Below are 16,433 nucleotides of genomic sequence, written 5' to 3' on the forward strand. Positions count from 1 at the left end.
CGGGAAAATGCTGTTTTAAGAGAAAAATCAGAGGCACTAAATAATGACGCTAGGAAGCCAGAATTTGGTTAGAAGGTGCAGTTAGAAGTTATAAATAAGTGATGCTGGTTTCCAAAACCACAAAACAAAAATTAACGCCAGGATCCATGTTTTTCGGAAAAATCAGAGGCGCTAAATAATGGACTTAGAAACTTGAAAATTTGTTTTATGCTTCAGTACACCCCAAGAATAATAACAGAGAGTCCACGTTAATCTATCTCTTATATTTTTTGAGTAATTAAATAAAAACTAATTTTGTAACTAAAATGTATGTAAGTGTTGTAGGTCAAGTACTTGAAATTTTAATGATAGAGGATTTTGGTTAAGCCAGATGATCAAATATATGAAATTATAGAGCTACACCAAGTTATGACTTTTAACATAAATAGCAACTGATATAAGTCTTAGCAAAGGTATGGTTCAGAGGTAACAATCTACCGTTAGTTCCACTAAATAAATTCTATTAAGCAAAGTTTTCATTCTAGTGAGCTGAAACTTCCTATGTGCTTTCAAACTGCTTATCTGCATACCAGCAAAAATTAAGAAGTTTCTGAAAGTAATTGGTAACTATATTATTAACGATTATGTGCCCGAGATAGCAGTCATTTGTAGACTGCCACCGTATGCAAATAGACAGAGACAACAGATGTTTTCTCGGCAGTCTGCACCGGCACCTTATAAATACAGCCCCTGAAGCAGTAGGAAGGTTCACTTTGCTCTCAGACACTGTGAGGTCCACGCCAGTTAAAAGTCTGCTCGCGCTCTGCCTCAGATGACGTCAGAGCCGAGCTGTGATAAGCGCCTATTTGGCAGTGAAAACGGATAGTTTAGAATTTGGTAAAATAACTGTTAGTGTGCCGTCCATGAGAAATTCAATTCCGCGTGGCAAGTGGTGAATTTATTTCCACTTTTATAGCGAGCATTAATTTTTAACATTTATTGCGAACTTTGAATTGAGTGATGTTAGTCATGGCGAAAAACAATCTGGTAGGAAGTTACCACAGAGGTCGCCTCTGAACTGCTAAAGGTGCTGTTAGATTAGAAAGATTTGTTTTCAATTGAACATAACGCAATTTTAAGTGTTGTTTGTGAGAAACTTAAATTACATTAAATCTTGATTGGAACTTTAAACTTTTACTGAAGTCATAGTCCTGAGCCCGCAAGGGGACGGGAAATAGACACTTTTCTTTCAGTGGGCTGGACCAGAATGTGGCCATGCAGACTGGAAACTAAGGGCAGTATGCTTCCCTTCGCTTTCTGGCTGACCAACAAATTAGTTGCCAGGCTCAAGTGAGTAAAGACGGCATCAAAACTTCAAACCAGTGAAGTAACTTACTCGCCGCCCCACATGGTGACTGCCTGGCCAAACAGGCCACCAGTAAACCATCTCTGGACATTGGCCTCCCAGAGACTGATTTGCGAGCAGTCTTATGCCGCAAAGTTTTCAAGATTTGGGACACTGAATGGCGCAACTTGACAACACTAAACAAACTCCGTACTATCAAGGAGACGACGAATGTGTGGCGGTCATACATGCGAGCCATTCGCAGGGACTCAGTTGTCCTTTGTCGGCTTCACATTGGCGACACCCGCTTGACACACAGCTATTTACTGCGTTGTGAGGACCCGCCTCTATGTCGCCGCGGGTCGGCTTTACGATGGTCCACATTTTGTTGGCCTGTCCCCTTTTAACTGTGCTCAGGCAAACATTTGCACTGCCTGATACGCTCCCTGCCCTTTTAACAGATGACACTGCCATGGCGGGCTTAGTTTTGCGTTTTGTTCAGGCAGGGGGCTTTTATCACTTCATCTAAGTGTTTGTCATTTTTTTTGTGTAGAGTCTGGCCTTTGGCCTACGAATTTTGACTGGGTTTTTTAGTGTGTTTCTAGGTGGTTGGCTTTTCCTTTTTTGTCTCTATGGTCGGCCAACCACTCTCACACACTGTGTGATTTTAATTCCTTTTCTCTAGTCTCTGTCTGAGTCTTTCTTGTCCTGTGTCGTCTCTTGTCTCCATTGTTCATTTTTATTCTGTGTGGGTGTTTGAAGTTTTTGGGAAAAGGGACCAATGACTAGCAGTCTGGTCCCTTCAATCCCACAAACCAACCAACCAACCAACCAACCAACCAACCAACCTACATCTCCATGATCGCTTTGTCTTCCCTCATTTTCAATCTGTCTGGTTCGATCTCCCCTTGTTGATGGCATCCTGGCACATGGTGGACTTACGATTCTTGTCCATGGTATTATCATCCAGTCCCCTTTAACAGTTCCTTCCAAGCTGTCACTGTACATCTTTCCCTTTCTGGCTACACTTTGTCTCACCCCCTGTGGATTCGGGGTTAAGAATAGGCCCGCAGTATTCCTGCCTGTTGTAAGAGGTGACTAAAAGGAGTCTCAAACGTTTTGGCCCTTATGTGATGGTCCTCTCTTGGGTTTGACCACTATATTTCAAGGCAGTTGGGGAAGGGCGTCTTACTTGGTGCATTGTGTCCATCGCGCATTGACACCTTTAGCCAGCTTATTCGTCACTGCAGTGCAGTCCCGCTCGCTCTCCATCTCTTGGGCGAGGATACATTCCTGGGTGCGATTTCCGACATGCACTGTGCAGTGTTGCTTTCTGTGCTTGACGATGACCATGGACCACATGCCACCTAATATCCAGCATGGTAGCCAGTCCACTGTGGCTGCCATGTACCCTGTTGGATGTAGCCCCCTGAGAACACAGGGATCGCTCTACTGATGACTGCGCCGTTAACTCCCCACGTATGCCAAGGAGTAGATGCCTGTCTCCCTGGGGCATTGGGACTCCTGGCAATGGCCATCCTGCCAGGTGGCCATTGCTGTGGTTTGATGGCACCCGTGGGGAGGGCCCTTGGTCAGAGTAGGTGGCATCAGGGTGGATGACACGCAATGAAGTGTAGCACATCTTCTCCTGCTGGTGCCCAACCACCAGTAGTCTCTAAGCATTCGAGGGCTCACTTGAATGCAAACATGTATGACGCCAAATCGTTCCCCTCCCTGGCCACGCCATGGGAGAAACAAAAGGCTATGAATGACAGCGAGACGTATGGGCATTACTCATTTGTAAGAAGCTGGGGGATGTTTCTGTTACCATCACAACCCATAAAAGCTTAAATATGGCAGAGGGCATTATCTTCCACAGGAACCTTCTTTTACAGTCCGATGACGAGCTGCGTGCCAACTTAGAGCAACGAGGTGTCCATTTCGTCCAGCGCGTCCACCAGAGTCTGAGGGATAATCAGGTTGCCACCAGTGCCTTCATCTTGGCCTTCGAGGGTGATACATTACCCGAGAAGGTGAAGGTGATGGTCTGCCGCTGTGATGTCAAGCCATATATCCCTCCTCCGATGCAGTGCTTCAAGTGTTGGAAGTTTGGCCATTTGTCTTCCTGCTGTGCTTCCAGCCTCATATGTTACGATTGTGGTCATCCATCCCATCCTGATACTCCATGTGCTCCACCTCCCATCTGTGTCAACTGCGGAGAGCACCATCCCCTTGCTCACCAGACTGTAACATTTTACAGAAGGAATGGAAAATTATGGAATACAAGACTCTAGACTGACTGGCCTACACTGAGGCTAAACAGAAATTTGAACGGCTTCATCCCGTGCGCATGATGTCATCTTATGCCACCACTGTCACTCCCATTACAGCTCCATCCGTTGCACCAGCTCTCAGAGCCGAAGGACCACACCTGCCACCTTGATGGTGGGAGGCACTTCCCTCCCTGTTGCTCCCGCACCACCTACCTCGGGAGCAGCACTCCCCCCCCCCCCCCCCCCCCCCCAACCATTGGGGACACCAGTCCCCACTTCTAAGCCAGAGAAGGGTAAGTCTTCTTCGGCTTCTCTCGCTAGGAAGGGATCCCTTGGCTCACTCCCTTCCCAGGTTCCTACCAGTGGCAAACCAGGTACCCACCAGGGGCTGAAGAAGCCCCAGGTAGCCAGTCATAGGGCTTCACGGTCCTCTTCAGTTCCAGAGCCTGAATGAAAGAAGCTCTCCCAACAAGGGCAACCAAAGGAACAGTGTGAGAAATCGAAGACCCTAAGACCAAAGAAATTGTGGTGGCACCCACTCCAGTGCTACCTACAAGCTCTGCGTCTGAGGTGCGGTGGAGATTGTGGCGTCCGCTGAGGACCTAGATCTCGCCGGTCCCTCAGACATGATGGATTTCACTCCTGTTGGTACTCAGTCGGAGGCAGCAAGTGACCCAGCGATGTAATCTGCCTCCTCGGTCCCTTCACGCCTTTCTCGGCCATGGAAAATGTCATCCTCCAGTGGAACTGCAGCAGTTTTTTCCACCATCTTGCTGAGCTCCGACAACTTCTCAGCCTTCACCCTTTCCTCTGCATCGGTCTTCAGGAAACTTGGTTTCTGGCGATGCGAACCCCCACCCTCTGTGGCTAATGGGGTTATTATAAGAACGGGGCAGGGGGTTGTTATAAGAACGGGGCAGCTTATGAGAGGGTATCTAGTGGCAACTGCATCTACGTCCTTCACTCTCTTTACAGTGAGTCTGTCCCTCTACAAACACCTTTAGAGGCTGTTGTTGCTCGGGTGTTACTGTCTGCAGTATGTATCTTCCACTGGATGGTGATGTCCCACGGCATGTCCTGGCTGCACTGATATCCCAATTGCCGCCACCTTTTCTGTTACTGGGAAACTTCAATGCCCATAACCCTCTGTGGGGTGGATCAGTGGCAACAAGCCGAGGCAGCACCATTGAACATGTACTGGCACAGCTTGACTTTTCCCTTTTAAATGATGGTGCCTTCACACATTTCAGTGTGGCACATGGCACCTACTCAGCCATCGACCTTTCGATATGCAGCCCTAGGCTCTTACCGTCTGTCCAATGGAATGTGCACGACGACTTGCGCGGCAGTGACCACTTTCCAATCTTTCTGTCACTTGGATATAATTGGAAGGAGAAACAGCATTGGTCGTATTTTTTTGTTTTATTATCCGCAAAATCGATTTTCGGTCACTTAGTGACCATCCTCAGTTCTGCAATATACAATTAAAATTGGAAGCACTGGTATCAACAAGCTTAGAGCGATCACATAAACTGAAACTGTCACTGCCACAGTGTCACTCTTCTGGGCGCCCCTGCAGATGGGCTATGAATAAGGCTGACTGGGACTCCTTCCAATGACGCCATTGATGCGTTGGTTCACTCAGTCACCACCGGCATCATTACTGCTGCAGAATCTGCCATTCCCTGTTCTTCTGGGTCTCCACGGTGGAGGACTGTGCCTTGGTGGTCACCTGAGATCGCTGAAGCGATTAGAGATTGCAGGATCTCCACCTCATCCTCAGATGCAGAGCTTGAAGGTTGCTGGTGGGGGGGGGGGGGGGGGTGCCACTGCAAGTTCCTTGGTCTTAGAGGACTTTTCTTGGACTTCTCTCACTGCTCCTTGGGTTTCACTGGCTGGGAGGGCTTCACCAATTCAGTCTCCGGGACGGAGGAGGGTCACGAAGCCCTACGACCAGCTGCCTGTGGGCACCGATACCACTGTTGGGCACCATCCTTCCCGCTTGTGGAAACCTGGGAAGGGAGGGACCCAAGGGACCCCTTGCGAGTGATAGGAGCCGAAGAAGTTGGACACTTCTCCGGCTTAGAAGTGGGGACGGACGTCCCTGATGGGTGGGGTGGGGGTGGGGATGTTGCTCCTGAAGTAGGCAGTGCAGGAGCGACAGGGTGGGTAATGCCCCCCATGGGCATGTGGAGTTATACGGCTCGGCGATTTGACTGGAATTCGCCAAATTGATGGGGCTAACACGGTTGTTGTAGCAGCAGCATATGAAGATGTCATTTGCACAGGATGTAGTCGATCATATTTCCTCTTAGCCTCAGTATAGGTCATTCAGTCCAGGGTCTTATATTCCATGATTTTTCGCTCTTTCTGTAAGATCCTGTAGTCCTGCGAGCAAGGTGAATGATGCTCTCCGCAGTTGACACAGATGGGAGTCGGGCCACAAGTGGGCGTCCACAATCTCGACATGTGAGGCTGGAAGCACAGTGGGAAGACATATGGCCGAACTTCCAGCACTTAAAGCACCGCATCAGGGGAGAGATGTAGGGCTTTATATCACAGCGGTATACCATCACCTTCACCTTCTCGGGTAATGTATCACCCCCCGAAGGCCAAGATGAAGGCACCGGTAGCAATATGATTATCCTTCAGACACCGATGAATGCGTCAGACGAAATGAACACCTCGCCGCTCTAAATTGGCATGCAGCTCGTCATCAGACAGCAAAAGAAGGTCCCTATGGTAAATAATACCCTGGAGCATATTTAAACTCTTATGCAATGTGATCATAATGGAAACATCCCACAACTTGTCACAAGCAAGTAACCTTCGTGACTGGGCACAGGGTGCCGTTTTTATCAGTACTGACCCAGGGTGCATTTTTGACAAGCCCTCCACCTCTCCAAAGTTGTCCTCTAAATGCTCTACGAAGAACTGAGGCTTCGTGGACATGAAAGACTCCCCATAAGCTCTCGTACAAACTAGAAACCGGCGCAAATAACTGTCTCTGCTATCCTGAGTCTTACGCTCCTCCCATGGTGTGGCCAGGGAGGGGAATGTTTTGGGATTGTATTTCCGAGTGTTAAATTGAGCCCGAGAACACTTAGAGACCGCTGGCAGCTGGCCACCAGCAAGAGATGATGTACCACACTTTACTGTGGGTCATCCGCCCTGATGCCACCCACTCCGACCAAGGGCCCTCCCCACAGGCACCACCCAGCCTCAGCAAGGGCCACCTGTCAGGATGGCCATTGCTGGGAGTCCTGATGCCCAAGGGAGATGGGCATCTACTCCTTGGCATACATGTGAAGTAAACGGCGCAGGTATCGGTAGAGTCATCCCTGTGTTGTCAGGGGGCTACAACCAACAGGGTACATGGCGGCCCCACAACAACCGACTGGCTACCATGCTGGATATTAGGTGACAAATAGTTCATGGTCGCCGCCAGTGCAGAAAGTGGCAATGCACATTGCGTGGCGGAAAGTGCACACAGGAATGTATCCATGCCCAAGAGATGGAGAGCGGGCAGGACTGCAATGCAATGACGAATAAGCTGGCAAAAGGTCTCAACGCACGATGGACACAATGCACAAAGTAAGGTGCCCTTCCCCAATCGGCTCGCTCTTTGGAATAATTTTGAAATATGAAGGTCAAACCCGACAGGGGACCATCACATAAGGGCCAAAATGTAAGAGACTGCTTTTAGTCGCCTCTTAAGACAGGCAGGAATACCGCGGGCCTATTCTTACCTGCGATCCCGCAGGGGGACATGGGGATGCAGCTTTGCTTCCTGAAAACTGAAGACAACCGGGGAGTAGGATTGTAAGAGTATCGACATTTCATCCAGACTGGAGTGAATTCCGCTGATATTCCAATGGATAATTGACATAGGGTGGACAGAAAAGAGAAAATTCTCACCACAGTTGCCATCAACTCAACAACCACTGTGAGCCAGTGGCCGATGGCATGGAATGGCATTCAGCCATAAGCAAAAGGTCCTGCTCCATAGGTTGTTCTGGGGCAGCTCCTGCTACCAGTGATTGGCTGGTTGATCGGCCACCAGCAGTGTGTCTCAGCAACACTGAAGATGGCCAAGGGCGGCTACTGCTGGGTAGCGCTGTAGACGAGAGACACCATAGTGGAGAAGGAGAGGAACTTTGTTTCTTATGAACCTTCTTGGAAGCAGGACATTGAGAAGAGTGAGTAGTCGATGGTTGTGAGGTCTGGGTACATAAAAAATCTTCGCCAGTAGGCTCTATTTTTGGGAGTCTGGGTATCCGATTTTGGGGCCTGTGATTTAGCAGGAGCTGACAAAGGTTGAGCCTTAGAGTAAGCGGGTGACAGTGGGAAGGTTGAATGGGCGATCTTTGTGCTGGCCGATCGGACAACTGTGGCGCTAAAGGTGAGATCACAAGTCTGTGTGGCTACCTCGTCAGTAGGTCGAGGAGAGGCGAGGACAGGGCATATTTACCTGCTGGGAGCACAGTGGGCTTTCTACTGCTGAGCAGCAAAGGTAGACACCTTTTCCTTCACTCGGATTTCCTGCATAATTTGTTCATCTTTAAAGATAGGGCAATCTCTAGAGGAAGCAGCATGGTTGCCCATACAGTTGATGCAACAAGGGGATGGAGATGGACAATGGCCTTCATGGGCATCTCTGGCATATGTAACGCATTTGGCCATATTGGAACATGACTGGCTGATATGATTAAGGTGCTGACATCGATAGCAATGCGTAGGGTTGGGGATTAAGGTTGGTTGGTCGGTTGGTTTAAAAGAGGGGGGGAGGAACCAAACTGTTAAAATAATTCCACAAGGGTTTGGGGATGTAAGGGCAAACTGAAATGATCTCGTATCCCGCTTTAGTGTTGGATGGATGTTGAACTCTGTCAAACGTCAAGAACAGAGTACTTGTTGGCACCAATTCTTTTTCAATCAATTTCATCACGTGATGTACAGCCGTTACGCCCTGATCAGACAGTTAACTTTGAATGTCCTTACTGGATAATCCGTCGAGTGATCTTGTATAAACTACCCCGAAAGGTGAGTTTAACATATAATGAGCGCACACCCGGACAGGGAAGGTGTGTAGCAGTGTAGTTCGAGGCATTGTTTGTGCCTGGAGGTATTCTAACAACAATGTGCCATTTTGTAACCGGAAACAAGACTTGACAGGGCCGCAATTGTGCCGACACCTTTCTGAGTAATGAAAGGGTTAACTGAGGAGAAGTCATGACCTTTGTCAGACAGAGAAACAACTAGGAACTTTGGCACTGACAGTGGCTGAGACAGATCTAACTTTTTCTTGTGGGCAGAAGTTGTAGAAGTAACTTTTTCTTGTGGGCAGAAGTTGTAGAAGTAACTTTTTCTTGTGGGCAGAAGTTGTAGAAGTAAAGGAAACCATCGCAAAAGTGACCCTCATGATTACTGGTGTCTCCGATGGCGTGCTCATTCATAGTGAGGACCCTCTCTGAGGGCACTTCCGGCTTAGGTGATTGTTCACACCTCAGGTCACACCTCCCAAGAAACAGACGGAGGGACCAATTGGCATGTTCGGAAAGTACCAGCTTGCGTAACCACCCCTCCCTGGGTCTGGCCTTTACCACATAGTACATACGTGTCCTACTTTTCTACCCAGGGTGGGAAATTACGTTTTATCCCATCACCAGCTACGCATGGGAACGTGTGGGTTGGCCTTCAGACACACACTCACTGAGGAAAAAAAAGAGAAAGGGAGGAACAAAGAAAAGAAGAGAAGAGGTCTCAAACACCGCAGCGGAGAAGGAGGTTACGAGAAGAATCAAGAAAAAGAGAAGGATGAAATGAGGACAGAGACTTTGCAGTATAGAGAGAAAAGAAGAGAAACCACGTCTTACAGTCATAAGCATCCATCTCCGGGCATAGGCACAAAACATACTTCCAAAGAGAGGGAGAAGAGGATTGTTTAACCTGTGGGAGAGAGTCACAGAGATACTGAAGGAACTGAACTAGAACATTCTTGAAGATAGACATAAACTACCCCAGGAAAGTCTGTTAAAGTATCAAGAATCTGCTTTAATGATTGATGGTATAGTACACCCCCTACATATCACTCACATAAGGATCATAAGGATAAGATTAGAATAATTACTGCATACACAGGGGCATTCAAACAATCTTTTTCCCGCACTCCATACGTGAATGGAACAGAAAGAAACGCTAATAACTGGTACAATGGGGCATACCCTCTGCCATCCTCACGGTGGTTTGCAGAGTGTAGATGTAGAGTTTTAAAATTGCATAGTTGAGTTCTTTTTCTTCAATATCCTCCATAAATGAACTAGCTATTCTGGGTGAGAAAAGGTTACATGTGACGGCATTGTCAATCTGTTCAAAAAACTGGTTATCAAATAAAAACTAAGTGGAGGTTAGTGCATGTTTAAATAATGCTATTGTGCCTCCCTCAAACATACTGTTAATCAATGATAAGGTGTCAATAACAGGTACCTTAGTATACGAGGAGACAATCTCTAAGCTAGCCAATAAATCTGAGCAACTAAGTTTCAATGTTTCTAACCTACTAATAAGATGTGCCAAAATCACTAAAACTGAACAATGCCCCAGGCCCCAATGGAATCCCTACCACATTCTAAGCAAAATTTTTGGCTGAGTTAGCCTCCCTTTTAACCACAATATACTGTACATTCTTGAAGCAAACAACTGTCCCTAGTAGAATAAAGCTCAGGTCACAACTGTCTACAAGAAGTACAGCAGAAGTGGTTGACAAAACTACCATCCAATATCTTTGACAACTATGTGTTCTATAACCTTAGGACATATACTGAACTCAAATGCAATTAATTGTCTAAAACAGAATGACCACCATTCCAACTAGCACCGCGTCCGAGAAGATCAGTCTCACTTTTCTCAATTGACACCTTGTAGGTCGTGGATCAAGGCAATCAGAGGGATGCAGTATTTTTCAATTTCCAAAAAGTATTTGACTCAGTACGACATCTATGTCTATTATCAAAAGTAAGGTCTTAGGGTTAACAAGTGAAATTTGAGACTCCCTCAGTATGGAGGATGCAACATGTTATCTTGCATTAAAATTAATTTACAGATGTAGACCAGGAAAATGTATTGAGACCCTTACTGTTTGTGTTGTATATTAATGACATGGCAGACAATATTAGCAGATGATGCAGTTATCTATACTGAAGTACTGCCTGGAAAAAAAAGCTTCACAAATTTCAGATCTTAAGATTTTGATGTAGTAAAAAAGAGTACCATCTAGCTTTAAATGTTGAAAAGTGTAAAACTCTGGGATTCCAATTCCATCCTTCTGCTTTGACCCATGACATCATCCATATGGCGGAAATGGCTATTCTAAGTGTCTCTAATATGGTGTCTATGACGTCACTACATACTCACGGCAACAAATACGAAAATACGTATAAATAAAATAAGACAATAACATCTCCCTCCAAAAATACAGTCAAACTAACGGGGCAGCTGCAGGAAACTGGGGGTTTTAGGGAGGGGACAGGCTAAATATAACAGTAAAACACACACACACACACACACACACACACACACACACACACACACACACACACACACACACCACGATCCAAAAACACACAAAATGATGAACAAAGAAAAAAAAAATTTAGAAAATTTACAGGAATTGGACACTTCCCTTAACCTACATAGGTCAACTGCAGCTGAAGATACTAAAACACCAACGCCTACGTCAAAAACTACGAAAATTGGAATCGGTCATTTCCCTTCACCTATATAGGTCAATCGTAACTACTGATACAAAAAAACCACCACCTACAACTACAAAAAAACAGAACCAAAACCACAATAACTCAAAAATTCAAAAGTCAAACATCCCTACATAAATTAAAACACATTCAGCACACAATAAATACACAAAACATTACAACTCGAGAAAAATTGACCCAAAAAGCAATTACTTACCACCAACAAACGTTGGCGCTGCAAAGTAGGTCAGCGATCTCAAACACACACACACACACACACACACACACACACACACACAGGGGCACAGGGCGCCATCAAACACAACAAGATGACATCTACAAAAACAACCAACTCAAACTCCACGCCATAATGACGTCACACACCACAACATCCTTACGTCATGGGTCAAAGCAGACGGGTGGAATCAGATGCTTCTGCTAACCCAAAATTGTGCACATCACAAAATGGAAAAAAATGTATCATAAGCCTACAGCACAAACGGCCTGTAATTGGAATCAGTTGACTCATAAAAACAACCCGGTGTAACAATTTGTAAAGGTAAGACATGCAACAATTACATTGGCTCAGTCATCAATAAAGCAGGCAGCAGACTTCAGTTAACTGATAGGATAGTAAGCAAATTCTATCAGTCTACAAACTTTCATTCTTTGGGGCCCACAGTGCAAAATATGTCTTAATGATGTGATTATTATGAATAATAACCAGCTACACTGTTATGTAAACTGTTTATATTTTATTTCATTCATATTAAGACCATCGCTTACTTATGTATTTACAGAGCACCTGACGATGGCAATTTGCCGAAATGGGCTCATCGTGAATGATAAAACAATTTACATAGCAGTGTAGCTGGCTATTATTCATAATAAACAGTCTACAAAGTTTACAAAACATTTCTGCGACTCATTCTAGAGCGACTCATTCTAGAATATTGCTCAAGTGTGCTGGATCCATACCACGTAGGAGTAACAGAGTGTACTGAACGTCTACAACGAAGAGCAGCAGGAATAGTCAGAGGCAGGACCACTAGGTGCAGCATTGGAAGGGTGTGCTGGGAGAGGGGGTGGGGGTGAAGATGGAGAGAAGGGGGGCTGTGAGCGTGAGAAAAGGGGAAAGGATTATGTATGTGTGGTGGAGTATGGAAGAAATTTTGAGTGGGAGCAGAGAAGGGGATAAGCAGGTGGAGGACAGGAACTAGCAAAGGCTGAGGCCACATAGTGTTACGAGAATGAAAGAAATGTTGCACGACAAATTCAGAATATCCTAGTGCTTGTGAAAGAATCCAGATGGCACAGGCTGTGAAGCAGTCATTAAAGTGAAGCATATCATGTTGGGTGGCATGTTCAGCAACTTGGTGGTCTCTTGGACACAATTTGGCAGTGGCAATTCATGCAAACAAACAGCTTGTTACTTGCCGTAACCATATATAATGTGGCACACTGGTTGCAGCTTATCTGGTAGATCACATGGTTGCTTTCACAGGTGGCCTAGCCTTTGACAGGGTAGGAGAAGACTGACAGGACTGGAGTAGGTGGTAGTGAGAGGATGTATGGGACAGGTCCTCCAGCTACATCTACTGCAGGGATACGAGCCATGAGGCAAGGGGCTGGTGACAGTGGTGGAGGCAGTTTGGACAAAATATATGTATGGTGCAAAAAGTGGTGACTGACTCTAAAAAAGGAGAAGTCATCCACATGAAAACCAAAAGGAATCCGTTAAATTTCAGCTACACGATAAATCACATAAATCTAAGTGCTGTCAATTCGACTAAACACCTAGTATTACAATAATGAGCGCATTGGCACGATCACATGCAAAAATGTTGTGGGAAAGGTGAACCAATGAATGAATTCTATTGGCAGAACACTTACAAGATGCAACTGAGCTATTAAAGAGACTGCCTACACTACACTTGTCCATCCTTTTCTGGAGTACTACAGCATCATATGGGATATGTAGCCAGATAGAAAGTTCAAAGAAAGGCAGTTCATTTTGCATTGCTGGATTTCTGGAATGGAGTCACTGTGGCTGGACTTTTAAGTGGATGTATCTGACAGATGGCAGAGTCCCCCCAATAGGTAACACCCGTGGTACATAATTACAGTGGTACAACCTTTGTCAGCAAGTAGGATTGTAACATCAGGATCAGTTTTTAGGTGATGGATGGAGGTTCTTCCTGCAGGTGAGAGAGTAGTTTCCAGGTTAAGGGATTTGAGGAAGGGGGACAATTTGAGAAGGTTCAAGGACAGGATATTCTAGAAAGTTAACAGTGGGTGATTTTGCAAATGCAGGTGGGTTACAGAGATCTGAAGAATAAACTGAGTCAGACTGATTTCAGTACTGGTTTTAGACTGACTCCAACTGATAGGGTTAATGGCAAAACAGTATACCCAGTGTAGAGACCAGGTGAAGGAGAGAAGGCCTTCATCATCAGCCTGGACTCCCAGTTTTGATAAAATAAAAAGACATAAAAATAAAGAAACCGTACACCATAGAAATCATTCAGGTCTACACATCATCAGGGTCTTACTTTGACAGAGAGATAACTGACCTCTAGGAAGACTTGAAGATCCTGGTAAATTATATTTAAACACACTACAAAACTATAACTGTGGATTTTAATGCAATAGTAGCACAGAAAATGAAGACCAATTCTTCATTGGAAAAACTGGTAAGATAGCCCACTATAGAATGTAAAAAGTCACAGATTGATACAATTTGCTGAGATGAATGTCCATGTCCTTAAAATGTAGGCATATCTTTAAAAGTAAACACATAGGATGTGGATTTGGAAGAAACTTGAGTGATTTAAGAATAAACTGTCTGTATTTTCTCTAACATACTCTATATGGGAAATAACTGTCTTAAACCACTTCTGAATTTATACTATCATCTATTAGCCATGTCCTGAGTGATAACAGTTACAAACATAGAAACAAACAGTAGTTAAAGACAAGAAATTAGTAATAGATTTCAAAAATTTATTTAAAAATTGGGAGTTTTACCACATCAAACTGAGCAAGACATTCACCATGTTGGAAAATGAAAATTATATAGACACAACGTGAAAACAGTAGAATATATTGCACATGTGAAGAAGGCAAAGGTAAAATCTATTGCAGCATGTCATATCTGAAAGAAAAAAACAACAGAAAATTCCAGGATGAAATTTTCACTCTGTAGCAGAGTGTGTGCTGATATGAGACTTCCTGGCTGATTAAAACTGTATGGCAGACCAAGATTCAAACTCGCGATCTTTGCCTTTTGTGGACAACTGCTTTACCAACTGAGCTACCCATGGCTAACTCATGACCTGTAATCACATCTCTACTTCCACCACCTTGTCTCCTACCTTCCAAATTTCAAAGTAGTTCTCTTTATGTGGAGGAGAACACCTGTGAAGTTTGGAAGGTAGGAGACGACGTACTGAGGGGAGTACAGCTGTCAGAACAGTTTGTGATAGACCAGCTGGTAGAGCTCTTGCCCACAAAAGGCAAAGGTTCAGGTCTCGATCCGGCACACAGTCTTAATCTGCCAGGAATTTCAACAGAGAAAACTGCACATGGATTCGAACATTTCTTTGAATATTTGCACAGTTCGCGAGAGAAATCACAAACACAGTTATTAATAAAAAGAATCACACTCCAGTTCTGCAATGCCTAATGAGGTATACACACACACACTGGATGCATTAACAAAAGAAAGGTGCTTGGAGATGGTGTTTCAATAGAAATCTAAGGGAAAAATAATACAAAATCACCTTACAAATTTGTTACAGCATGTCTGCAAAGGGTGAAAATTTTCCAAAACTTAAATCAATACTTCAAACATTCTACTTTACAACAAAGGAAGCAAATTGGTAGTCTCTTTATATCTTGTCTAAATTTATGACAAAAAACATTAGATTTTAATAAAGGAAGGGTATATGTTTGCTTAAACAGAATACAATGGGCCACTACAATCCATCAAATTACAGAACAGAGAAATTAGGTACCACTTTGCTTAGGGTTGTAAATTTCGATAAAGCTTAACACTCAGTTTCAACAAAATATATAGCAAGAAAACGGCCTCGGAAAACAAAGACACAATTTCGGCCTACACTAGTTAACCTTTAGAATATTTGCAGTAATACTAGAGCAAATCACAGTGTAGCCCACACTGGATGGAAGTCGTAATGGCTATTGTAATGACGTCTGAATGGAAGTCGACAGAAAATACAGCCACTTATATGGGCTGTAGAACGAAGTCAGTAGGCCTAGCTCTAGATATCATTTGAATCCAGCAAAGCTGTAAGGTCGTAAGCGGACAGCATGACAAAGGAAGAACCTTCAAGATAACATAACATAACATACGGAAGGTGAGTGGATGATACTATATTGCATGCAGAACATACGAGGAGACACACAGCTGAAGGCTGTAACGCAGCGAAATGTCTGTCGGAAGAAAAACCTAAAAGACTTCCAATATGCTGTCATGCAAATATTTCTTCATAGGACGGGAAAGTGAGCAATACGCGGCAAACGATGTCTGAACCGTTTTGTTTGTTTCTTCTTAATATACAAACACTAGTTCAATGACGAAAACAATCTTTGACAACCACTGTGCAGTGTCAACCGACATTCCTCAAGGTAATATTTTGGAATTATGATGGCTCCGCAGCGAAAGTAAAGCTGATTTATTTTTACATGCAGCAGCAGCGTTTAAATGTCCTTATAGTGTCTGTACGTTATATATGAATGTGGGTTAACTTACTGTCAAGTTCTTCAATAAGCGTAGCGGTGCCAGGGGCAACATGTAATTCGGAAGGCTCAATCATTTTATCCAAACACTCATATTTCAGTCACATTAGCAGTGGGGAATAAGTACGCGTGCTGTTGAACCAGTACAAACATGCAGTAAACACCTGATGTCACCCTCTAATCAAATCGCACGTACTACCAGTCAAACATTACGACTTATGAATGATGGACCATACAACCAAAGATGCTACGTAGGTTTCGCAAAGGATACATTATTTGTCGATGAAGTTAATTCACACCTTAGTAGATAGATGGTGCGCAACC

The 16,433-nt window shown here is 44.6% G+C and overlaps 1 protein-coding gene across 1 annotated transcript in view; it reads right to left on the reverse strand.

The window, feature by feature from the left end:
• The window catches only part of LOC124612438 (U6 snRNA-associated Sm-like protein LSm1), a 64,094-nt gene extending 47,729 nt beyond the window's left edge, over window positions 1-16,365 (reverse strand). Inside the window, exon 1 of the mRNA XM_047140648.1 lies at window positions 16,123-16,365. Coding sequence (XP_046996604.1) covers window positions 16,123-16,186 — 64 coding nt within the window. The 5' untranslated portion in view covers window positions 16,187-16,365. The remainder of the gene's footprint in view (window positions 1-16,122) is intronic.
• Window positions 16,366-16,433: the final 68 nt, after the last annotated feature.

Source organism: Schistocerca americana, chromosome 4, assembly GCF_021461395.2.
Source record: "Schistocerca americana isolate TAMUIC-IGC-003095 chromosome 4, iqSchAmer2.1, whole genome shotgun sequence".
Classification (NCBI taxonomy): Eukaryota; Metazoa; Arthropoda; class Insecta; order Orthoptera; family Acrididae; genus Schistocerca; species Schistocerca americana.